This window comes from Bufo bufo, chromosome 1 (assembly GCF_905171765.1).
Source record: "Bufo bufo chromosome 1, aBufBuf1.1, whole genome shotgun sequence".
Taxonomy (NCBI): domain Eukaryota; kingdom Metazoa; phylum Chordata; class Amphibia; order Anura; family Bufonidae; genus Bufo; species Bufo bufo.
This window is the reverse complement of record NC_053389.1, coordinates 654,222,706-654,248,346: the sequence shown is the minus strand read 5'-3', so window position 1 is coordinate 654,248,346 and position 25,641 is coordinate 654,222,706. Positions and strand designations below refer to the sequence as shown.

At 43.8% G+C, this 25,641-nt stretch overlaps 1 protein-coding gene across 1 annotated transcript in view; it reads right to left on the bottom strand.

Moving 5' to 3' along the window:
- Window positions 1-5,446: 5,446 nt before the first annotated feature.
- LYSMD2 (LysM domain containing 2) overlaps window positions 5,447-25,641 on the bottom strand; it is a 47,351-nt gene continuing 27,156 nt past the window's right edge. Inside the window, exons 2-3 of the mRNA XM_040413968.1 lie at window positions 22,754-23,097; window positions 5,447-6,048 (exon numbers count right to left, since the gene is read on the bottom strand). Of these exons, the coding sequence (XP_040269902.1) occupies window positions 6,000-6,048; window positions 22,754-23,097 (393 nt within the window). The 3' untranslated portion in view covers window positions 5,447-5,999. The remainder of the gene's footprint in view (window positions 6,049-22,753; window positions 23,098-25,641) is intronic.

The window sequence follows — 25,641 nt, the reverse complement described above, 5'->3', positions numbered from 1 at the left end:
GCATAGGAAGAAAGATTAATAAGAGAGAGACTGGTGAGGTCCCACCCCGAGGGAAGATCGTGTTGCTGATAGAACAGCCAGACACATGATGTGCCATTAGAGTAGGGCGCTCCCAGATATCTATAGGAATCCATATAGTTCAAAGTCTGAATTCAGGCCTCCTGGTTTTAAAGTGTCGAATTCCTAGATACGTCTTGATTCTTGTCTAGACATCTTAAGGATATGATTCCCCCCCCCCCCCCCTCCAATCTGTTTTACTGTAACTTTCTCTAAAGCTGCAAATTTCATCCCTGTAGGGTCCTTATTGTGTTTGAAGTGTAGGGACAAGGAATGTTTTTCACACCCTTTTTTGATATTCGCTATATGTTCAGAGATTCTTTTTCTTACTGTTCTTTGTCCTGCCATTATATTGTTTTTTGCACGGGCATTCTATTATGTAAATTACACTTGTTGAATTACATGTTAGGAAGTCTTTAATATCCCACGAGAAAGTATTGTTTGATGAGAGAATTTTTGTAGTTTTTATTTATTCATTTATGTGTTTTATTTGTGGGTTGTCAGCCATCTTGATTCCTTCTCCCTCCCAGATATGGTTTTCCTAATGAATCCTACATCTCCCATCATGCCTGGCTCTGCAGAGACAGAAGGGCAGAGTCTCATCTCACTGCATTGTGGAAGGGTAGCAATGGCACAGAATGCTGTCCCCTCACACTGCAAGGTCTCAGTGTTTTCCTATGTGAGGAGCCTGTCTGCCCTCTCATCTCTCTCTTTTTTGTCAGCTCTTAGGCTACATCCACATGAAAAAACAGCCAACGTACGGCTGTTTTTTAGAACCAGTTGAAGTCTATGGGGCTATTCACATGGCCAAATTAACAGCCAGTGAATAGCGGCTGTCAAAAAAATAGGACATGTCAAATCACAGATAGGCAGACCGCATTAAAAAATCATTCGGCACGTTTTTAATGGCCGTGTAGACAGGAGTGTACCTGTCTACCGGATGTTAAAAAACGGGTTAAAGTGCCTTTCAGGGGTTAAAAAAATACACTACTCAAAAAAATAAAGGGAACACAAAAATAACACATCCTAGATATGAATTAATTAAATATTCTTCTGAAATACTTTGTTCTTTACATAGTTGAATGTGCTGACAACAAAATCACACAAAAATTTAAAAATGGAAATCAAATTTTTCAACCCATGGAGGTCTGGATTTGGAGTCACACTCAAAATTAAAGTGGAAAAACACACTACAGGCTGATCCAACTTTGATGTAATGTCCTTAAAACAAGTCAAAATGAGGCTCAGTAGTGTGTGTGGCCTCCACGTGCCTGTATGACCTCCCTACAACACCTGTGCATGCTCGTGATGAGGTGGTGGACGGTCTCCTGAGGGATCTCCTCCCAGACCTGGACTAAAGCATCTGCCAACTCCTGGACAGTCTGTGGTGCAACGTGACGTTGGTGGATAGAGCGAGACATGATGTCCCAGATGTGCTCAATTGGATTCAGGTCTGGGGAACGGGTGGGCCAGTCCATAGCATCAATGCCTTCGTTTTGCAGGAACTGCTGACACACTCCAGCCACATGAGGTCTAGCATTGTCTTGCATTAGGAGGAACCCAGGGCCAAGCGCACCAGCATATGGTCTCACAAGGGGTCTGAGGATCTCATCTCGGTACCTAATGGCAGTCAGGCTACCTCTGGCGAGCACATGGAGGGCTGTGCGGCCCTCCAAAGAAATGCCACCCCACACCATTACTGACCCAATGCCAAACCGGTCATGCTGGAGGATGTTGCAGGCAGCAGAACGTTCTCCACGGCGTCTCAAGACTCTGTCACATGTGCTCAGTGTGAACCTGCTTTCATCTGTGAAGAGCACAGGGCGCCAGTGGCGAATTTGCCAATCTTGGTGTTCTCTGGCAAATGCCAAACGTCCTGCACGGTGTTGGGCTGTAAGCACAACCCCCACCTGTGGACGTCGGGCCCTCATATCAACCTCATGGAGTCTGTTTCTGACCGTTTGAGCAGACACATGCACATTAGAGGCCTGCTGGAGGTCAGTTTGCAGGGCTCTGGCAGTGCTCCTCCTGTTCCTCCTTGCACAAAGGCGGAGGTAGCGGTCCTGCTGCTGGGTTGTTGCCCTCCTACGGCCTCCTCCACGTCTCCTGATGTACTGGCCTGTCTCCTGGTAGTGCCTCCATGCTCTGGACACTACGCTGACAGACACAGCAAACCTTCTTGCCACAGCTCACATTGATGTGCCATCCTGGATAAGCTGCACTACCTGAGCCACTTGTGTGGGTTGTAGACTCTGTCTCATGCTACCACTAGAGTGAAAGCACCGCCAGCATTCAAAAGTGACCAAAACATCAGCCAGGAAGCATAGAAACTGAGAAGAGGTCTGTGGTCACCACCTGCAGAACCACTCCTTTATTGGGGGTGTCTTGCTAATTGCCTATAATTTCCACCTGTTGTCTATCCCATTTGCACAACAGCATGTGAAATTGATTGTCACTCAGTGTTGCTTCCTAAGTGGACAGTTTGATTTCACAGAAGTGTGATTGACTTGGAGTTACATTGTGTTGTTTAAGTGTTCCCTTTATTTTTTTGAGCAGTGTATATACAGTGTGTGTATATATATATATTTATTATACTCACCTCATACACTTGAACACACCGACACTTGCTATGCCCTAGGGGGAACCTAGCCGGGCTACAGTCACTTAAAAACCAGGGGGAATTAGGGACGTGCAGCAGAGTTCAATAGAAGAGGATATGGACATATGGCAGAGGATGTACTGTGCGGCCGGGTAAGTCTTCAGAATCCCTCGAGCAACAAGCAGAGGTGTACTCCTTAAACACACTGAGGGAGATTTATCAAACTGGTGTAAAGTACAACTGGCTTAGTTGCCCATAGCAACCAATCAGATTCCACCTTTCATTATCCAAAGAAGCTGTGAAAAATGAAAGGTGGAATCTGATTGGTTGCTATGGGCAACTAAGCCACTTCTACTTTACACCAGTTGAATAAATCTCCCCCAGTGAATCCAGCTGGGAAGATGATGCTTTGACAGAGTCTCCGCTTACTGGACAGCATCAGAGCGAGGAAATAGACACTGCCCTGTAACAACGTGATCGGGGGGAAGGGGGTGAACACATCTCAAGAATGGGAGGGACAAAAGTTACATGAGGTCCTATTTAATGCCATGACCCTTCAGCCCAAAGACCTGCATGGGGCGTATTTTACCACAGAGAACCTGCCGTTGTCTCCATCTTGTGAGATGCTGAAGATATTCTCTGTGACACTTGAAGTCAAACTCAATTCTTCACACAGCGGTGTACAGTAATAACAGGGTGTGAATGGGAATTTCACGTTATGAGGCACAATTCATCAATGCCCTGCAGGTTTATTCACACAATGACAGGCGATGGCCCCATTTATACCACACATCAAGTGACCCGCTCAGGAAGAAGACTAATGATTGTGATGAAATATTAGAAATGCTGGCTGGGTGCCATTTACTGTTCTGTATGTCCGTAGCCTGAAACTCGGCAAAATATATTTCTGCTAGAAAGGAAATAGCCCTCTGTATGGCACTGGAAACATACAAAAGGTGTACAGATGGCATACCAGCCCTGTAAAACCTGGGCTGTAGGGAGCCCTATATCTGCTGGGAATGTTAGTGTCCGCATCCCATCTTATTTTAGACAGACCTATGCGTCTGACAAGCAGTAAAACATGTAATTCATATTGAAGATCTGGGTTGTCTCACTTCAGGAAATAGTATTTATCATGTAGAGAAGGTTAATACAAGGCACTGACTAATGTATTGTGATTGTCCATATTGTCTCCTTTGCTGTCTGGATTCCTTTTTCCATCACATTATACATTGCTTGTATACAGGGGGTTATGACTAGAGTTGAGCGAATCAGATTCGGATTGCTGTATCCGAGCGCGATTCTTTTAAAAACTACGTTAAGAATATGGGCTCCATACTACTGTAAAATGTATGTCCTCCGCAGAGGTCTTTCTGAAGTTTCAGGAAATATCTCCAGACTTACTTGGTCTCGCCTCTATCACGTGTCAGTCACTTCGTTTATTCACAAAAATTACTGCATCAAAATACTAAGTCGAACTCGGCTTTGTGCCTCATTAATGAAGCAGAGTTCAGCTTTGGATTTTTGGTGTCGGGGAAAGACACAATCAGCGGTGAAGGAGTGTTTGCTCATTCATCGAGTAATTGGGGCAATTATTGGGGATGAGCATTTCTACAAAAGTTCATCCCCGATAATTGGCCGGATCATCGGTAGGTGTGAAAGGGCCCTTCGTCTCTGTTCACACCTCATTTATTCTTGGTTTGCCTTTGGTGCCGCAAAAGCTCCCAGCACATATTTACCGTATCCACAAGGCGCCCTTCTCATACCTGGGCTGGACTGTACAGGAAAGCTCATCTACACACAGGAAATAAATATCTATACTATAGATATATAGTAATTATAACTGTATATATAAAGTATGAATAAATAATAAAAGGACTACAACACAACACGCAGAACAGGATATTTTAAGATTTTTAATCAATATAGCACACTCAAAAACAAACTCAATCCTCTCAGCACATGAAAAAGTAAGAATGATAAAACAAACTTGCATGTTAAAGGGGACCCCTGACCTCTTCTGACAGGTCTGTTTTATTAACTACTCGAATTCCCCATGAGAGAATAATTCCGAAGCCTTCAGCGCTGTACTGTTCCTCTGTTATTCCTCTTTAGAAATGTCTGAATACATTGACAAATGGGGGACAGTCTGATACTATCCAATCAGTGCTGCCAGCGTCATACTTTGGAGGGACACAGCTTTCTGACAAGGGGAATGGCAACACTCAGTGGTCAATTTATTCATAAACCATTGGGAGAAATATTAGAGGAACGGCACAAAACAGGTTTAGGTAAATATGTTCCAGAAAACGGACATGTCAGAAGTGGTGACGGGTCCCCTTTAAAAGAACAAACACTAGTTAATATAAAAAAAATCCATAGTAAATTCAAATCATTGAATCATCCTCAAGGCTCTCAAAGAGTCAAGTTTTACAAATTCCTTTCTGCTGTTCTTCCCCTTGCAGTATTCCAAAAAGTGACAATTGGAAGTGGTTACCAATCCATTACTAGGTTCATGCCTGGTGTCAGCAAACCTTCCAACTTTGAATGGTATATTTGCCTAATGCAACAAAGGATGGTGGAGGGGTGTACAACCAGCGTCAGACCGGGGTTTCTTGGGCCCAACCCCCATATCAATAAAGTCTAGTAGATTTGTCATCCAAAGAAATGGACCCCATCGGCAAGTGATTGGCTTCAATGGCAGCTGTAAATGTTTTTTTTTCTCCTGGACCTTTTGGGCCCGGTATGGTATCATAGCCTAGGCCCACCGGGGCCAGTCTGACACCCTCTACAATGGAATGACTAGATAGGCCACTAATTTCCATTGTCACATTTGGAAGAAAACAGATTCTTTTTGACCGTTACCCTTGCCTGTATGAAGACAGAAGCTGATTTCTTTAAGAAGTTGTAGGAGAACTCAATAATTCAGTTCTTTTTTCAGTAATGGTGCAATAAAAAAACAAAAAAAAACTAAAAAACACACACAACATCCACACCATATTGTAACGTAACACTGCGGCTGAGCAGTTCGGAAACAGTCTTCAGTGGCGGGAACCGTCCCTTTTTAACACAACCTGGAACTCAGAACACAAGGTAATTTATCTCGCAAATAATCTGCTACAAGATGTCGGCAATGAAAAGGCGGTAACTTGATTGTGAATGCGGTATAATAAGGACACTGAATAGTGGTGGATAAAAGAACAGGAATTTCATTTCAGTGTAATATAGTAATAAAATATAAGCTATGGATTTTATTTTATAGGAAGTCTCTTAGATATTTTGTTGGTGGGTCTTCAGTCAGCTTCCACTGGATGGTAGGTCACACAGGAAGGATACTTATCGCTCAGTGCTGATAGGAGGCAGTTGCATAGGAGTCCTCCTCTTCTTCATGCCTAGAAACATAGAGAAACATACAATGTCAATCAACTGCTTCTAAGGCCACCAGGATATTATCATATATTAAACAAGGCATGGACTCGCGGGGCAGGGATGTAATATCACCACTTTACAAAGCTTTGGTGCGGTCTCATCTGGAATATGCAGTTTAGTTCTGGGCACCAGTCCATAGAAAGGATGCACTACAGCTGGAAAAAGTACAGAGGAGAGCGACTAAACTGATAAGGAGCATGGAGGGTCTTAGTTATGAGAAGTGTCTAAGGGGGGTGGACATGATTAACCTTTACAAATATATAAATGGGCCGCACAAAAAAAAATATGGTGAAAAACTGTTCCATTTAAAATGCCCTCAAGAGACAAGGGGGCACTGCCTCTGACTGGAGGAGGAAAAGTTCAGTCTCCAGAAGCATCAAGGCCTTTTTACTGTAACTGTGAATCTGTGGAGTAGTCTTCCTCAGGACGTGGTCACAACAGGAACACTAGAGAGTTTTAAAAAGGGCTTAGAGGAATTTTTAAAAGTAAATGACTTAGAAATCTGTGTCTCACTCCCTTTTCTAAAATTCACATCCCCTCCTATCCCTTGGTTGAACTTGATGTCTTTTTTCAACCATATAAAACTATATATGCAAATCACTGTAAGGTGAAATCAGTGCACACACATATGATGAAGTTCACAAAGGGGTTTTGTCACAAAGCATATTCTGCATTTTTCAATCAGCACCCGGATCTGAATACTTTTGTAATTGCATGTAATAAAAAAAAAAAAATTGTATAGCCACTGAGCTATTCAATATAATGTATCTGTGTAGCGCCACCTGCTGTTTCTTTTCCTTATTTTTTGTCCGTCTCAGTATGCTGGTCGAACATGCTCAGTTTAGATCTTCAACTGCGACCAGCCAAATGTTCTGTTAGAAGCTGTGGTGGTTACAGGGAGAGAGCTGCAGCAGAAAGGGCACACCCCTGAGCTGCCAGGCTAAATAAAATCTAGCAGAGCAATTGGAGCAGTGAATGTGGAGATCTCTGGACCCATGTGCAGTACAGGGCTGGTTTGAGCTTTGTTAGAGACATTGTCATATACTATATCATGTTTTTTCCCCCCATTTTTTACATCAATCATGGCATAAGCCCTTTAAATGGGAGCTGAGCTGCAGTAACACGGCACGGCCAATAGACAGATAATGGAGCTGTGCTTCAGATACCATTCCCTGTGTTCTTTCCAGTGCAAGCTGCAAACATCTGATCAGTTGGGGATGCAGACTGTGGGACCCCAACCCATCTAAAATTGATGAGACAATGGGAACCTGATATTGACGAGCTAGGCATTGACGTGTTCTAGTCTCTTATTATATTACAGATGCCGATTGTCCACCATTCATTAATAAATGATTGGCCTATTTGAAGACGGCTGCCTGTGTGACTGTCCTCTTTTCTTTTGGATGCCTTTTAGATGCTGGATGTAAATTCTGCTGCCACTCCATGTGACACTCACAATATCAATGGTACAAACATACAAGTGGCTCAATTCACCACGTTAGTAGCAATAATGACACGGATTGGCTACCACAAGCCGTTTACCCAAATTATAAATGAAATGCTGATCGTATTATTTCCATTTGCAGCCAGTGCAGGTCCAGGGTTTACCAGGTCATCCTCCTTTCAGGAAAACCAGCCTCAAACTATTTCGCAACACCTTAAGGGTGCATTCACATGACCAAATTCTGAGTCCGCATCTGTTCCGCAATTTTGCAGAACGGGTGCGGAGCCATTCAATTCAATGGGGCCACAAAAGATGCCGAATGCATTCATTCGAATGGGTCCGCAATCTGGAAGTTGCGATGCAGCCTCCACACCGCAAAAAAATTGATCACGTTTGTGTGCATGAGGCGTAATTGTGAGTCCAGTAGGAAAAAACTTGCCAGTGAAGAGGACAGAGAGCTTGCTCAAGCAGGACTAACAACCTTCTAGTTCTGTACGCTTTCAGAAGACCAGGGCCTCTTTCCCAGGTGGGCAGATGGATGATTCACACAGTGTTCCTCCGTTACTACTACTATCATGAAAAAAAGGCAAATATTGATTGAATAAAGCTTCCTAACTGCCAGGGGAGAAGCATGGTGGGCCAGGTAAAGCAGAGACAAACTAGAGAGAAAGGGCATTGCATCTCAGGGGAGCGCATTCACACTGCGCCTGCACTGGACGTTTGCAGTATATATCGTTTTCTGTTGGGAAATCCTCCTGACATAGACCTCCAATGGACACGGCAGTGTGTTAAGGCTGGCTCCCAACTTTTCTGACTCTTAAAGGAGTTGTCTCACTTCAGCAAATGGCATTTATTATGTAGAGAAAGTTAATACAAGACACTAATGTACTGCGATCGTCCATATTGCCTCCTTTGCTGGCTTAATGCCTTTTTCCATCACATTATACACTCCTCGTTTCCAGGGTTATGACTGGGGATGAGCGAATCGACTTCGGATGCTTCATCGAGACTTTGCGAAGTAATATGAGCCAATATATTCTAATACTGTACGGAGCGTTCGCGGACAGACAGCTGCTGAATGTGTATGGCCGCCTTTAGGCTTTACTACATTTACTTATAGGAGAGCGCACAGAAAAAGAAAAATCCTTAAACAAATATTTCATCTGAAAGACTGATCAATGGGACCAATTTTCCATCAGAACATGACCTGCAGATAAAAGCTATGGATCTGTGACATTTACACACAGCTCATATGGTGTTGATTTCTCTGTAGCTTTATACACGCTCTTTCATTTCATGCTGTCCGGTCTGCTACAGACAAGCCTGTACAAATAGGTCTCGGAAGAACAAATCCTCTATAGCTGTACGGCTGTGTAAGAATTAAAAGGGGGCTTTCCAAGAATGTCATAAATGTGGCTAATACCGGTACTAATAAAACATTAAAGGGGTTGTCTCACTTCAGCAAATGGCATTTATCATGTAGATAAAGTTAATACAAGGCACTTACTAATGTATTGTGATAGTCTATATTGCTTCCTTCGCTGGCTGGATTCATTTTTCCATCACATTATACGCTGCTCGTATCCAGAGGTCATGTCCACCGCTGCAGCTCAGATACAAGAAGCTGCTGCACATACGTGCCTATGTGCGCTCCCACAGTCCCGGCCACCAGAGAGGTCGGCATTTTTTCCTACAGTGTGCAAGCACGACCACCACTTATGGATTGCAGGGTGGACGTAACCCCTGGATACAAGCAGTGTGTAATGTGATGGAAAAATGAATCCAGCCAGCAAAGGGTGCAATATGGCTAATAACAATACATTAGTAAGTGGCTTTGACTGTATTTACTTTATCTACATGATAAATGCCATTTGCTAAAATAAGAGAAGCCCTTTGAGCAACACTAATCTGTTGTTAATTCCTCAGGCACCTCGTGGGTGCAGCACAGCAAACACTGAGCGGCGAGAAGTTTATAAGGAGAGTATTGCTTCTTTTTTATTTTAGAGCAATTCCTACTGTTTATTTTTTCAATTCTGGTAAAAATCACTACAGCATATAACCACAACAGAAATTGAGCCGATTGATTTAAAGGGAGTCTGTCACAGTGACCATCCAACTGCATAGACACATAGCTGTGGTTCTCCTGATTAAAACACTGTTTTTCTCTTGTTGATCTGAGGCTGCCTTCCCGAGTTCTGATACTTTTTCTTAATATGCAGATTAGGCGTTCAAAGCAATGAGGGTGTCACCATTGCTTCTGTTGCAATCTCCGCTCCTTTCTGTGACCAGCGCCTCCCTCACTGCTTTGATGGACAGGGCCAGGCAGTGGCAGAGCAATGAGGCAGGCCCTGGTCCTAGAACGTAGACAAACGTGTGCAACAATAGCAATGGTGACACCCTCAGAGCACTAAAAGCCAATTTGCACATGAGTAAACTGTATCTCACGGAGTCCCAGATCAACAAGACAAAAACAGCGTTTAAATCAGGAGAGCCACAGCTCCATTTTGCGGACGTGTAAATGGACCCTAAGGGGGAGATTTATCATCTCCCATGCGCCAGAGGCAAGGCATGTACAGCAATATATTTGCGCAAACAGAATTCTAGCATACTTGGCTTTACAAATCTCCCCCATTATTTTTTAGCATAAGGATAACGACCTGTCTGTTCATGACATGAAAATTTAGAGACGCGATCTTGCACCAACCCGGAGATACAACCTCTGGATTCTTTTGTGCTTTTTTATTTCTTTCTTTTTTTTCAATATTAAAGCCATTTTCCTTTTCTCCTAAAATTGTGAAGGAATAACGAACACTCTGAAGATATGCGGCTCGTCCTAAAATCTACCCTAAAGGCTCGTTATGAATGCCATCCATATACTGTGATGGCTCACCCACATTCTGCATACATTTTTATACTCTCCATAAAAACAAAAAAAAAAAAAAAAACACACAAGATAAATAATTGGCTTTATAATACAACCATAAAATGATAGGTTAATTCATCTACGAGAGCATACCTGTATTCTGCGGCAGGCGGGCTGCCAGTAATCTATTGTCATCACCGGGGGAAGAGACATCTAAGCAGTCACTTCCCTGAAATCAATGGACTGTCTGGCTCTTTACGGCACTCTGGCTGATACAGGGGAGCCCTGAGCAGGGAAATTAAATCTAGGCCAATTTCTTGCCAGCTGTATCAGTAGAGATTTTATACAGCACAAATCAACTGGACAGCAGAAACACGCAGATGGAGGCAAGCACAATACGAAGAAAGCCGCAGGCGAGACATCATGGCCTGTCAGACAGAGGCAAGAAGAGCGCTCTAGGCAGATGGCCAGAGAACACGCCACAAACGGTATTACTGAGATTTCAAATAGGAAGCACTAAAACGGAGCTCATCACCGTGCCCGCGCCTACCCGTCCTCTTCACTACATTGTACTCCTCTGCTTCTTCTCACCAAAGCGGCTTCAATGACGCTTATTCGGACACCTCTTCCTCTGACCTCTCGCCCCAAGTCCCCACACCTACACATCCATCTAGAAGCGAATAGTCGAGAAATAAATTGGATAAATATAGCACGCTGCTTATGTCCAATCTGGATCCAGTTGTATATGGCTCCTACTTAAAGGGGTTGACCTTTCACAGACATTTTTTATGAACAGCAAGCAATGGAATAAAATAGGGAAAACCACTCGGGATACCAACCCCCAGCACTCCCGTGATAATGTTCTCCAGGTCCCTCCCCAGTCTCTGTACACCGGCGTTGACATGACATTTGACAGCTGCAGCCACTGGTCGGAGACCCGGAAAGCATTGGAACAGGAGCGTCAAGTCAGGGGATTAGTAAGGAGAGTATTACTTCTATTGTTTATGCCATACATACTGCTTACAGTACCATTGCAATATGCTTATGGCGCTCCAGAAGTGACTTTTGTTCCCTTTTTCCAACTTTAATCCTTGCGCCCAGTGTATGCCCATCTTGATTAATTTTCCCTGGGTCAGGAAAGGTCATCCCCTGGCCTCCTCAGACCCCAAACAAGTTCTATTCAGTTGCATTTCCAGCTCAATGCTCTTGCAGTGCCAGGAACTGTACACCCAAGATCTTTTGGGCATGCACCAAAAACGCAACAGAACGGAGGCTGCATGGGATCTGAGGAGGCCAGGGGATGACGTTCCCTAAACCAGGAAACATCAATCCAAATGCAGGAGACAGTGGTTGGGTGAAGAAAGCTTGCCTTCGAGGAGGAACGTGCCAGCTTCCTTGATTTGAAGTAGCTAATTTGCATACGATGGGAACAAGGATTAGAGTTGATTTTATTCAGATCTACGAGTTAAAAAAAAAAGGGAAGAAAAGTCACTTCTGGAGCGCCATGAGCATATTGAAAAGGTACTTTAAGCAAAACGAGTTTATAGGTTCTCTTTAAAGGGAGATTTTGTGTATAGAGCTGAGGACATGGGTTGCTAGATGGCCACTAGCACATCCGCAATACCCAGTCCCTATAGCTCTGTGTGCTTTTATTGTGTAAAAAAAACTGATTTGATACATGTGCAAATTAACCTGAGATGAGTCCTGTATGTGAGTCCTGTATGTGACTTATCTCAGGGACAGGACTCATCTCAGGTTAATTTGCATATGTATCAAATCGCTTTTTTTACACAATAAAAGCACACAGAGCTATGGGGACTATAGCAACCGATGTCCTCAGCTCTATACACAAAATCCAGGTGACTCGTTTCCTTTAAGGGCATTTACATGGGCTGACTTTTCAGACACTGTATTAACAGTTCATTCCCGATAACGGTCTGCTCATCAGAGAAGGTGAGAGCAGTATTTACATGTAGCAATTATCTCCGCTGTATGAGCGATCTCTACAGCAATACAGATTCATGGTTTCTGGGCAGCAGATCCCTTTTGACACAGGACAATCTGAGGCCTAGAGATGATGATTTGGAATGCTGCATCAATAATGCTTTCACCTGATGGACGGGCATTCGCTTGTTTATTGGGTAATTGGTGGCTCCTTAAGTGTTCCTTATCATCAACTGGTATAAAGAAGGGGCCTTTATTTTATACCACTGTAAGCGATTTGGAAAAAAACTAAAACGTATATAGCTGGACAGAGAGCAGAGATTTGCAGCAAATTAAATTGATGTTTGGCTCCTCACAGAGTATATCAGAAACAGAATTACCGTATTTTTCAGACTATAAGACGCACTTTTTTCCCTTAAAAGTGGGGGAAGAGTGGCATGGGGTCCTACAGTCCGAATGCTAATGATCACTTCCATTATGCGTGCGGAAGGATGTAGAGTAGGTCACAGTGCAGCACGGGCTGGAAGAAGCGGTGCCAAGAGTCCTGGATCTGCAGGCCATCTGGAGCAGGCGAGTTTATTAATTTTTTAAAGTGTGCTCTGAGGTCTGATTGGAGGCTGATGGGGCGCTGATCTGAGGAAGATGGAGGCGGATGGAGGTTGGGGTGGATCTGAGGCTGATGGAGGTTGGCGGGGGTCTGATCTGAGGCTGATGGAGGGGGCTCTGATCTAAGGTCTGATGAAGAATTAGGGTCTGATTTGGGGGTCTGCTCAGGTATAATAAATTATAGAACACATTTACACAATAAGGAAACCTTTTAAGATCGGAAAAAATATAAAAAAAAGGTCATTATATATTCCGTAGAAGCTCAAAATATACGTCAAGCTTGAAATAACTGGGCTAGGTTCCCTAGCCTTCGAGCGAATGCAGCATGACATGCATGACTAGCAATGGCATATGTGAAGAGTAATCATCCTCCTGTCAGCATTATGTAATGAATGCATTAGGCTGTAATTCAGTTACCGCTCTTCTCTGAACGCATCCACTCCCAACAGGCGTTTATACACGGATGATTATGGAGGCGACACAGCAGGGAATAAACTTATCACAGGTGTCTGAAGCCTTCTACGTGTTAAAGCAGCAACTGTCATCTCTATCACACCTGCAGTGCTCTTATATAACATGAATAAAGGGAACACTAACTAACTATGCAACAGTAGTTCGTCTGATATTAAAGGGGTTCTCCGGGACTGAACAATCTTAAAGGGAACCTGTCACCTGGATTTTGGGTATAGAGCTGAGGACATGGGTTGCTAGATCGCTGCTAGCACATCTGTAATACCCAGTCCCCATAGCTCTGTGTGCTTTTATTGTGTAAAAAAAAAAAAAAGATTTGATACATATGCAAATTAACCTGAGATGAATCAGAGCTTGAAAATATGACTCTTCTCTGGTCACACAAGTAAGATATGACTCTTATGTTAATTTGCATATGTATCAAATCGCGTTTTTTTTACTCAATAAAAGCACACACAGCTATGGGGACTGGGTATTGCGGATGTGCTAGCGGCCATCTAGCAACCCATGTCCTCAGCTCTATACCCAAAATCCCGGTGACAGGTTCCCTTTAAGGGCAATATCAGATAGGTGGGGGTCCGATCCCAGAAACCCTGCCGATCAGCTGTTTGCAGAAGCTCCAGGTGTTGGCGTTCTAACAAAAATCCTTACTCGTGAAAATACCTTACCCCTCGTGACTTCCGGGGGGATGCGCCTCAACTTTCAAGGGTGTGCGCCTCAGCGCAATTGCACTACCACGGCAGGGGTAAGGTAAAATTACAGGGAGCGCTGACTCATGGACACCGCGCATGTGCCCTCAGGGGTAAGGAGATCTGACGGTCTTTTCCCCTTACCCTCACACTGCGCACACGTGGATTGTGGAATCTCTTCACCCTCACAAGGGTTAGGGTTAAGCCAATATGCTGCACCCACCCCCCGGATGGCTGGTAGTGCTGGGAGCAAAAGGAGATTTCACAATCCGCATGTGCGCAGTGTGAGGGTAAGGGGAAAAGACCGTCAGATCTCCTCACCCTGAGGGCGCATGCGCGGTGTCCGTGAGTCAGCACTCCCTGTAATTTTACCTAACCCGTGCCGTGGTAGTGCGCTTGCGCTGAGGCGCACACCCCCGGAAGTCACGAGGGGTAAGGTATTTTCACAAAGTAAGGATTTTTGTTAGAACACCGGAAACAAGCACAGCTCCATTCACTGTGTAGTGGCCATGTCTGGTTACTGCAGCGCTGCTCCCTGACAGGGACATGGCAAATCCATTTCCATTCCTACCCGTCACCCCCAAACCTATAATATGAATGAAAACCACAATTGAAAAACACAAAGATTGCATTTTTTAAAGAAATATAGGACATATTTCCTCTGATGGAGAATGCAGACATGTAGGGATGAATCATATTTGCATTACTTATGCTCTAGTAATTTATATTATGCATACATAGGCTGGAGAATATAATTTATTCCCAGGACATGTAATGCATGTAGATTAGCATCACCTAAGGCAGGGGTGGGGAACCTTTTTGCTGCCGAGGGCCATTTGGATATTTGTAAAATCGTTTGTGGGCCATACAAAATTCTATACTTAAAGTTACAGAAATTGCGCCTTAATAAAATAAAAAAAAAATTAAAAAGTTAAATAAAATTAAAATCTAGAGCACTGTATTTTTGCAGCACAAAATGGCGCCTGCACTTAGGGATGGGCGATATGGCCTAAAATCTATATTGCGATATATTTTGAAGCATGTGCGATATACGATAAATATTGTCATATATTATTTTCTATATTGGGGGTGTTTTTTTTAACTTTTTATTTAATAACTATTAGCCTCCTTAGGGGCTAGAACCCTTGTCCTATTCACCCTAATAGAGCTGTATTTGGGTGAATAGGACTTCACACTCTCCCTGCTGACCTGTTCATAGTGCACACAGCAGCAGGGAGTTTCCCTTTGCAGCCAGGGCTTCAGTAGCGCCCTGGCTGCCATGGTAACCGATCGGAGCCCCGCGATTACACTGCTGGGGCTCCAATCAGAAGCGGCCACTGCACCAATGGGTGAGGAGGGGGGACCCTGGGGCCACTGCCACCAATGATTTAATCGGGTGAAAGGGGGGGCCGCAATTAATATAATACTTAGAAGAGGGGGAGTAGAAGGGAGGGGCTGTGGCCACTGTGCCACCAATAAATATAGATAATGCCTGAATACAAACGTAGCCTGCGTGTGCCGGCCATATCCCATACCCGGCCTCTATGACTGCGCGCTGCGATCCGGGTTAATTGCAGAGGATTGCAGCGCGCAGTCATAGAGGCCGGGTATGGGATAAGGCCGACACACGCAAGCTACGTTTGTATTCAGCAATTCATTGGTGGCGCAGTGGCCACATCCCCACCCCTCCTACTCCATTCTCATTGGTGGTCAGCAGCAGCCGCACATAGTGGGGAGGGAGGGACTCCCTCCTTCTCCACTGTGCAGACTCAGGATCACATGGTGCGCGCCGAGAGTGGCGCATGCCATGTTCTACCGCGATATGGCGATACAAACAAAATATCTATCGTTGGCCAAATTTATATGGTTTATATCGCATATCGTCTATATCGCCCACCCCTACCTGCACTATATACAGTTAGGTCCATAAATATTGGGACATCGAAACAATTGTAACAAATGGATTCGAAATGAAACGAACAAGATGTGCTTTACCTGCAGACTGTCAGCTTTAATTTGAGGGTATTTACATCCAAATCAGGTGAACGGTGTAGGAATTACAACAGTTTGCATATGTGCCTCCCACTTGTTAAGGAACCAAAAGTAATGGGACAATTGGCTTCTCAGCTGTTCCATGGCCAGGTGTGTGTTATTCCCTCATTATCCCAATTACAATGAGCAGATAAAAGGTCCAGAGTTCATTTCAAGTGTGCTATTTGCATTTGGAATCTGTTGCTGTCAACTCTCAAGATGAGATCCTAAGAGCTGTCACTATCAGTGAAGCCATCAGAGAGATAGAAAAAACATTAGGCGCGGCCAAAACAACTGTTTGGAACATTCTTAAAAAGAAGGAACGCACCGGTGAGCTCAGCAACACCAAAAGACCCAGAAGACCACGGAAAACAACTGTGGTGGATGGCCGAAGAATTCTTTCCCTGGTGAAGAACACCCTCCACAACAGTTGGCCAGATCAAGAACACTCTCCAGGAGGTAGGTGTATGTGTGTCAAAGTCAACAATCAAGAGAAGACTTCACCAGAGTGAATACAGAGGGTTCACCACAAGATGTAAACCATTGGTGAGCCTCAAAAACAGGAAGGCCAGATTAGAGTTTGCCAAACGACATCTAAAAAAGCCTTCACAGTTCTGGAACAACATCCTATGGACAGATGAGACCAAGATCAACTAGTACCAGAGTGATGGGAAGAGAAGAGTATGGAGAAGGAAAGGAACTGCTCATGATCCTAAGCATACCACCTCATCAGTGAAGCATGGTGGTGGTAGTGTCATGGCGTGGGCATGTATGGCTGCCAATGGAACTGGTTCTCTTGTATTTATTGATGATGTGACTGCTGACAAAAGCAGCAGGATGAAGTCTGAAGTGTTTCGGGCAATATTATCTGCTCCTATTCAGCCAAATGCTTCAGAACCCATTGGACGGCGCTTCACAGTGCAGATGGACCATGACATAAAGCATACTGCAAAAGCAACCAAAGAGTTTAAGGGAAAGAAGTGGAATGTTATGCATCGGCCAAGTCAATCACCTGACCTGAATCCGATTGAGCATGCATTTCACTTGCTGAAGACAAAACTGAAGGGAAAATGCCCCAAGAACAAGCAGGAACTGAAGACAGTTGCAGTAGAGGCCTGGCAGAGCATCACCAGGAATGAAACCCAGTGTCTGGTGATGTCTATGCGTTCCAGACTTCAGGCTGTAATTGACTGCAAAGGATTTGCAACCAAGTATTTAAAAGTGAAAGTTTGAGTTATGATTATTATTCTGTCCCATTACTTTTGGTCCCTTAACAAGTGGGACTTGAAACACTAATGCCTACACGGCTGCTAACCACTCTTGTCCCAGACTAATAAAACATAACTTTTACTTATTCATGTTAAGAAACTACTGGAAAAATAATTGTGAGCTACCTAAAGGGTTAAAAGCACTGTACCCCATGAGATTTGCTGTGTGTGAAGGGGTCTATTGGGTGCATAGGTTGGCGGGAGTGCACTAACACCGCTCAACAGAGCACCATCAACCCAGCTGTATAAACAGATTCAAATCTGTGCCCAATCTGTACTTGGCCCCCGTGTCTGGGGTATATATGAAGTTTACACACCAAGGTTAGAGCTCTTTCACACTTGCGTTGTCCGGATCAGTCGTGTACTCCATTTGCCGGAATTACACGCCGGATCCGGAAAACGCGTAAGAACGCATAATTTTTTTCTTTCCGGATGCGTCTTTCCGGCTTTTTTGGTAAGAGACTGATCCGGAAATCCTGAAGCCAACATCAACGTTTTTATTTTCCGGATCTGTCGTACGGATCCGGTATGGGGACGGATCCGGAAAAAAAACGTTTATGTTGGCTTCAGGATTTCCGGCTCAGTCTCTTTTCGCGCCAGCCAAGCCCTTTCTACTTCCTGGCGCCGGCGCAGATGCAACTTCCGGATCCGTCGTTGCGTCGTAACAACTGAAGATGTTAGGATGGATCCGGAATAATACATTTCAATGGGCTATTATTCCAGATCAGTCGATGCGGCAAGTGTTCAGGATTTTTGACCGGAGCAAAAAGTGCAGCATGCTACGGTATTTTCTCCGGTCAAAAAACGTTCCGGTCCTGAACAGAAGACATCCTGATGCATCCTGAACGGATTTCTCTCCATTCAGAATGCATGGGGATAAAACTGATCAGGATTTTTGCGGCATAGAGCCCCGACGACGGAACTCTATGCCGGAAAACAAAAGCGCAAGTGTGAAAGAGCCCTTACATAAGCCTGATGGCAGCGTATATTATTATATCAGGCACACAGTTCACTGCAAAAACTCTGTAGGGTCAGCAGGTTAAAAACCTAAATTCCGCTCCCCAACATGTTTCGCCAGCTATTCTGGCTTCATCAGGGGTGTCGGGCAGACTTGGGATGGGGTACAGTGCTTTTAACCCTTTAGGTAGCTCACAATTATTTTTCCAGTAGTTTCTTAACATGAATAAGTAAAAGTTATGTTTTATTAGTCTGGGACAAGAGTGGTTAGCAGCCGTGTAGGCATTAGTGTTTCAAGTAATTAATAAACCCTTCCCAGATAGGGTCCTTTGTAGGAAGTAGTTAACAAGTGGGAGGCACATATGCAAACTGTTGTAATTCCTACACCGTTCACCTGATTTGGATGTAAATACCTTCATATTAAAGCTGACAGTCTGCAGTTAAAGCACAACTTGTTCGTTTCATTTCAAATCCATTGTGGTGGTGTATAGAGCCAAAAATGTTAGAATTGTGTCAATGTCCCAATATTTATGGACCTGACTGTATATTACATATACAGGTGAAACTGGAAAAATTGGAATATTGTGCAAAGTTCATTTATTTCAGTAATGCAATTTAAAAGGTGAAACTAATATGAGATAGACTCATTACATGCAAAGTGACATATTTCGAGCTTTTATTGGTCATAATTTGGATGATTATGGCTTATAGCTTATAAAACCCTAAAGTCACAATTTTGTACCCTTTGCTCGGGGGGTATGGATTAATTAGCTGACTAGAGTGTGACACTTTGAGCCTAGAATACTGAACCTTTTCACAATATTCAAATTTTAAGTTGCATTACTGAAATAAATGAACTTTTGCACGATATTGTAATTTTTCGAGTTTCACCTGTGGTACAGGCGCCATTTTGACCAAACATAGCAGTCTAATTTTTTACGTTCAGAATGTTATTTATTTAGTTCTTTATTTGGCATTAATGACAGCCAAGATAATCCGCCTCTTCCTTCACAACTGTCCCTGCCTTTGTCCCTTTCTTAGTCTCAGATCTGCCCCCACACCTCCATCAGCCTCCTATCAGAGCCCCCAGCCTACATCAGCCTCAGATCAGACCCCCCAGCATACATCAGCCTCAGATCAGACCCCCAGCCTATATCAGCCTCAGATCAGACCCCATTAGACCCCCCAGCCTCTGATAAGACCCTCCCCAGCCTTAGATCAGACCCCCCAGCGTCAGATCACACCCTCATCAGACCCTCCCTAGCCTCAGATCAGCCCCCCATGAGACCCTCCCTAGCCTCAGATCAGCCCCCCATGAGACCCTCCCTAGCCTCAGATAAGCCCCATAAGACCCTCCCTAGCCTCAGATAAGCCCCATAAGACCCTCCCTAGCCTCAGATCAGACCCTCATGAGACCCTCCCTAACCTCAGATCAGCCCCCCCATCAGACCCTCCCTAGCCTCAGATCAGCCCCCATCAGACTCCTCAGCCTTAGATCATACCCCTTCTTTTACCAATAGTCTGGGAAGTGAGGAGACGAGCCCCTGGAGTTTTGGGAGAGGAATGTTGTCCCATTCTTGTCTGGTGTAGGATTCTCGCTGCTCAACAGTTCTGGGTCTTCTTTGCATGATTTTTTTTTTCACGATGCACCAAATGTTATCACTAGGTGAGAGTTCTGGACTGCAGGAAGGCCAGTTTAGTACCTGGGCTCTTTTTCTGTGAAGCCATGCTGTTCTGATGGATGCAGTATGTGGACCCCTGAGAGAGACAGGATGTCAGGATGGAAGCACACATTGTTCTAAAACCTCCATATACTGTTCAGCATTGATGCCATAGCACTAATACCACATACTATCAGACTGTGTGCTGAAAACATACTGGATAGTCCCTCTCCTCTCAAGTCCGCAGAAAACGGCAAAAAGAAAATCAAATTTTGATACATCTGCCCACGCAACAGTTTTCTCATTTTGCCTCACTCCATATTAAGGCTGGGTTCACACCTGAGCGTTTTACAGAGCGTTCCTACGCGCTGTAAAACGCTCAACAGGCAAGAACCAATGTTTCCCTATGGGAATAGTTCTCACCTGAGCGTTTCACAGCGCGTACGATCGCGCTGTAAAACGCCCGACGCCCCAAGAAGTACAGGAGCTTCTTTGGGGCGTCTTGTCGCGCGTTCCCGTACATAGACTTCCGGGAACGCGTGACAATGGGCGTTCGCTTGTTCCGGAGCCGCGTCTGTAAACGCGCATAAAATCGCGCATACAGAGCGCTCCATCCCATACGCTCAGGTAAATTTGTTTTTGCCTAGAGAAGACGCCAGTGTTTCTGGATCATGTTGACATATGGATTCTTCATTGCATGATACAGCTTGAACTTGCATTTGTATTGCACGGCGAACTGTGTTCTGAGACTGACTGCTAGTAGTGCTCCTGAGCTCTCGCAGTGATTTCCAGTACAGAATCATGCCCGTTTTTAATGCAGCGCCGCCTGAGGGCCCATAGATCCTGACCATTCAGTATTGACTGTGGACCATATCCCCTGCGCACATGGATTTCTCCAGATTCTCTGAATCTTTTGATATTATGCCTGTAGATTCTTTACAATTTTACATTGAAGAACATTTTGTCTGAAACTGTTCCACAATTTTTCACAGATGAACCTCTCCCCATTTTTGCTTCTGAAATGGTAAAATGTCTCATTTTCAACATCTGATATGAGTCCAAGATTTGCAAATCATTGCATTCTGTTTTTATCAACATTTTTCTACGCAGCATCCCAGCTTTTTGTAATTGGGGTTTTGTACTTCTCAGTTTAATTGTAATATGAGATAATATTTTTCATGTTTAGTTTCCCTTTATATCTGTACTGGAGGCATTTACTGCACACATTACAAGTGCATCAATGTGCTAGGCATCAAGAGGTCATTGAGATACATCACTGACTGCAGTACATTAGACCAGAGGACAAAATGAGTACCTCTGCTCTTGTAATCCAGAATGTACACTAAAATTGTGCATCTCTGGGGCGAAGCAGACTGTCTTCACCATGTAATCTGCAATAGTCTGTATGCTATAGCATTCCTGTGGTACACTAATATTCCTGCCAAATATAGGTTGTAGGAAAAGGAGGGGAAGAACAAACAATGCAACAGCATTCTGCAAACACACATCATAAAGTAAATACAATAGTGCCATACTCCCTACAGAAAATGTACTATGCGATGTTATAAATGTGAGATTCTTGGCAAATAAATTTGGTACAAAATTATTTGTGTCTGTCCGCCGCCGGCAAGGCGATCTCTTTAGGACAGGAACCTACACTAAATACCACCTCCACAGGTTCCATATGCATGCTGAGCCCTCACTGTATTATACCTCTTATGCTGCCACAATGGCATGGGAATGCAGAGGGTGGGCTAGTTTGGGCTCAGCATGCATGTGGAACCTGCATTTCCTGAATCTAATTGAGGCCAGTACGGAACCAGCGGAGTTGGTATTTACTATAGGCTCCTGTCTTAAGGAGATTTCCTTGACGCTGGCGGACAGGCACAAATAATTTAGCACAAAAGGTATTTGCCAAGAATCTCACATTTATAACGTAGCACTAGCATTATGACTTGTCTATAGTGAGTATGGCACTATTTTATTTATGTGTGTTCGCAGAATGCTGTTGCATTGTGTTTTTGTTCTTTCAGCCATGGCGGAGTGCACTTGCGCACTGGTGCTGAACAACCCCCAATTTTATCTCTGATGTTTATCCCAACCCACCACTGTGTAGTTGGATCTAATAAATTACTAAATGCAGCTCGATGAGTTAAAACATAATGAGGGACATTTATCAAGGCCTATACGCCACAATTGTGGCGTAAAAAAGTCGCACGTTATAGCACACCACATGTGTGCACCATAATTTGCGACTTTTTGAGCTGCTCTGCACTTTTCAGAAGTGAGGAGGAAAAGGGCTGTGGCTTCACACAGCCAGCACATTTACTATAACTTGTGGCGGAGGTTATAGCTGGAGTTTACACCAGCATGTAGCGGACATAGACTTCACTTTCCGGTGCACGGCAGAGCAGAGATGCGACTGATTTGATAAGAGGCGTCTGCCTCTTAACAGATCAGGTACATCTCATACCAGTGCAGGGAGATCAAGACTGGCGGATGGATCCACCAGTCCTGATATATCTCCCCCCAATATTTCCCAATTATGTCAACATCAGCATATCACAATACACAAACTATGGTACTGGTAGAGGTCCCACCTGTACAACCCCTTCTCTAAATGAAGACTATGAGGCTCACAGGTAAAACCCAAACAAATAACGGTTACTGCAGGAGGATGCTGAATTTTGGTTTGCAGCAGCTCTCCATTTGTATGCACATATTGGTGAATTACCTGAGGTATTCTTCTTCTTTCAGTCTTTTGGCTGCCTGTGTGGATCTCTTTATCTGCAAGTCCAATCTATGAAGGAAGTCTTTGGCAGATAGCTCTTCATCTTGTGTAACTACTGGTCGGCCGCTTTTGGGACTGCTGAGTGAAGGGGTATGATTTGCTGGCGGGGACACCTCTTCTTCACCCGCTGCATTGCTATCCTCTTGACATTCATTTTCTGGCGAGTCCAATAAGCTTAGTCCATTAAAAAGAGAGGGCTTCTCTGATATAACAGGAATATTTAAGGACTTCCTCAAGAAGATACAATCAGTAGAAAACAGTTTGTTGGTCCTTTTGATCTGTTCCATCTAGAAAATAAATGGAGAAAACAAATTGTTTTGTCACCAATTCATAATCAATAACTATATATAATGTTAAAGGGATCTTCTAACTGATTGTAATAAATTTTAAAGGGTAAAAACAGTATAATCCAGTTCTGATGCTTTCCGATCACCTGTTGGTTTCTACTTTGTGGTCCCTTTCGACGTGCAGGAAATGACCACTCATGAATGAGGCGGGTCACCGCTGCGGCCAGTGACTGGCTGGGTGGTCATGTCCTGTGTATCCAGGGGGACCAGAAAGTGTAATATCCCATGTTATTTTACACTGTTCTGAGCCTATAAAAAAAAAAAAAAAATCATAATAAATAAGGGGGCTTTCCCATCGGGTCCCAGCACTGCAGTGACTGAGTCCCAATGGCAAAGGCACCCCGATACCTTCCATAGGCACAGGGGCTTGCCTTCTACGGAAGCCTATGAGATCCAGCCCCTCAGGCTGGTTCTCATATGCTCTGTGTCTGGGTAAAAGCTGACAGGCAATGCATTACAATACAGGATTGTAGACCCCAGAAGTTGAAGTCCCAAGGTGGGACAAAAAAAAAAAAAAAGTGTTCTCATAATACAAAATTGGTTAATTTAGCGGCTCACCCCTTTTCCTGTTCTGGATAAAAGGTGTTCTGGGTCTATGACTCATCCCGTCAAACTTAGTTATATGTATTGTTGTAGACAGGCACTCTTCATTTGGAACTATCCAGAGACATCAGATTTATGTAATCCAAATATTTATTTATTATAACTAGTATAAAAATATAGCTAAAATGTGAGAATATAAAAATATACAAAAAATAAAATATAAAAATAAACAAACACACACACTTAAAATACCAATGCCTCTCTATTAGCTGTATATGGGGTAGATCTGATTGATCTCTCCTCATCTCCACATAGGCAATCAATAAGGGACTGTATATATAGTCCTAATATACTGCGTATTTAAACTGATACTAGGGATCGACCGATATAGATTTTTTTTTTAGAGACGATACCGATAATCTGTGAACTTTCAGGCCGATAACTGATAATTTATACTGATATTTTAGGTCTCATAATATATATTATATTAGTTGGTAGTCACTAAGGTGGTGGAAATTTGCATTTGGCACTAGTATATTATAAATGTAAATTATAAATTAATAAAGCCTTTAGTTGGTAGTCAATTTATAATATACTAGTGCCAAATGCCAAATTCCATACCATCCCCCCCTCCTCACTGACTTTATTAACCCCTATCAGACCTCAGATCAGCCCTTTATTAACCCCTATCAGACCTCAGATCAGCCCTTTATTAACCCCTATCAGACCTCAGATCAGACCTTTATTAACCCCTATCAGACCTATGAATAAAATAAAAAACTCCTCACCTCTCCTGCGCCGCGGCTCCTCTTCATCACCGGGTCCAGTGTCCCGCTCCCCGGTCTTCTCCGGCTCGCGCTGCACTGTCACCTGACAGCGTGCAGCGTCAGGTCATAGTGCACACACTATGTCCTGACGCTGTACGGGGTCAGGACAGTGCAGCGCGGGCCCCAAAGACGACCATGGAGGGTGAGTATCGGAAGCGCTTGCTGCGCTTCTTCCCCGCTCCGATGTATACTAGTGCAGATCACGTGGTGTCTGTGGAGCACTCCACACTTCATCTGTATTTATTCCAGCAACACGATATTTCCTCAATGGGTTAGTGAGTTGTTTAAGTGGGTCCTGGATTCCGTAAGTAATATCAATAATACCAGACGTGTTTCTGAGTTATGCTGACTCCTTCAGTGGTCATATTTATTCTAGAGTGCTTTCCACTTTTATAACTACTTTCCAGTCCCATCCAGTCTTCAAATGTGACAGGGCAACTTAAAATTATCCCAATGAAATCTGCCCTGCAATAACCATATGGCGCTCCTTTTCTTCTGTGCCCCGCCATGTGCCCATTTATGGGGTGTTTCTGTAAACTACAGAATCAGGGTAATAAATATTGAGTTTTGTTTGGCTGTTAATCCTTGCTTTGTTACCGGGGAAAAAAAATGGTTTAAAATGGAAAATCTGCCCAAAAAGTTAAATTGTATGTACATTTTTCTTTAATTCTTGTGGAACACCTAAAGGGTTAAAAAAGTTAGCAAAATCAGTTTTGAATACCTTGAGGGGTGTAGTTTGTGAAATGGGGCCATTTATAGGTGGTTTCTATTATGTAAGCCCAACAGTGACTTGATAACTGAACTGGTCCTTAAAGGGAACCTGTCACCTAGAAAATGCATATTAAACCGCCAGCAGTATCGCATTGCAGCCTGTAGTACGATTATAAAAAGGGGTCTGTGTCTTTTCTGTGCAATGCGGCAAAAGTCTGTAAAAAGACTTTTATTTAACGGGCCACGCTACGTTAACGATAGCCTTTGCACCCTTGCCTAAAAGACTTTCTCGCCTGAAGTCAAGCGCCCCCCCCGCCCCCTTTACCTCCCCATAATGCAATTCTATGACGAAATGCAAAACGGAATGCCCTTAGAGGCATTCCATTATTCAATCCGTGATAAT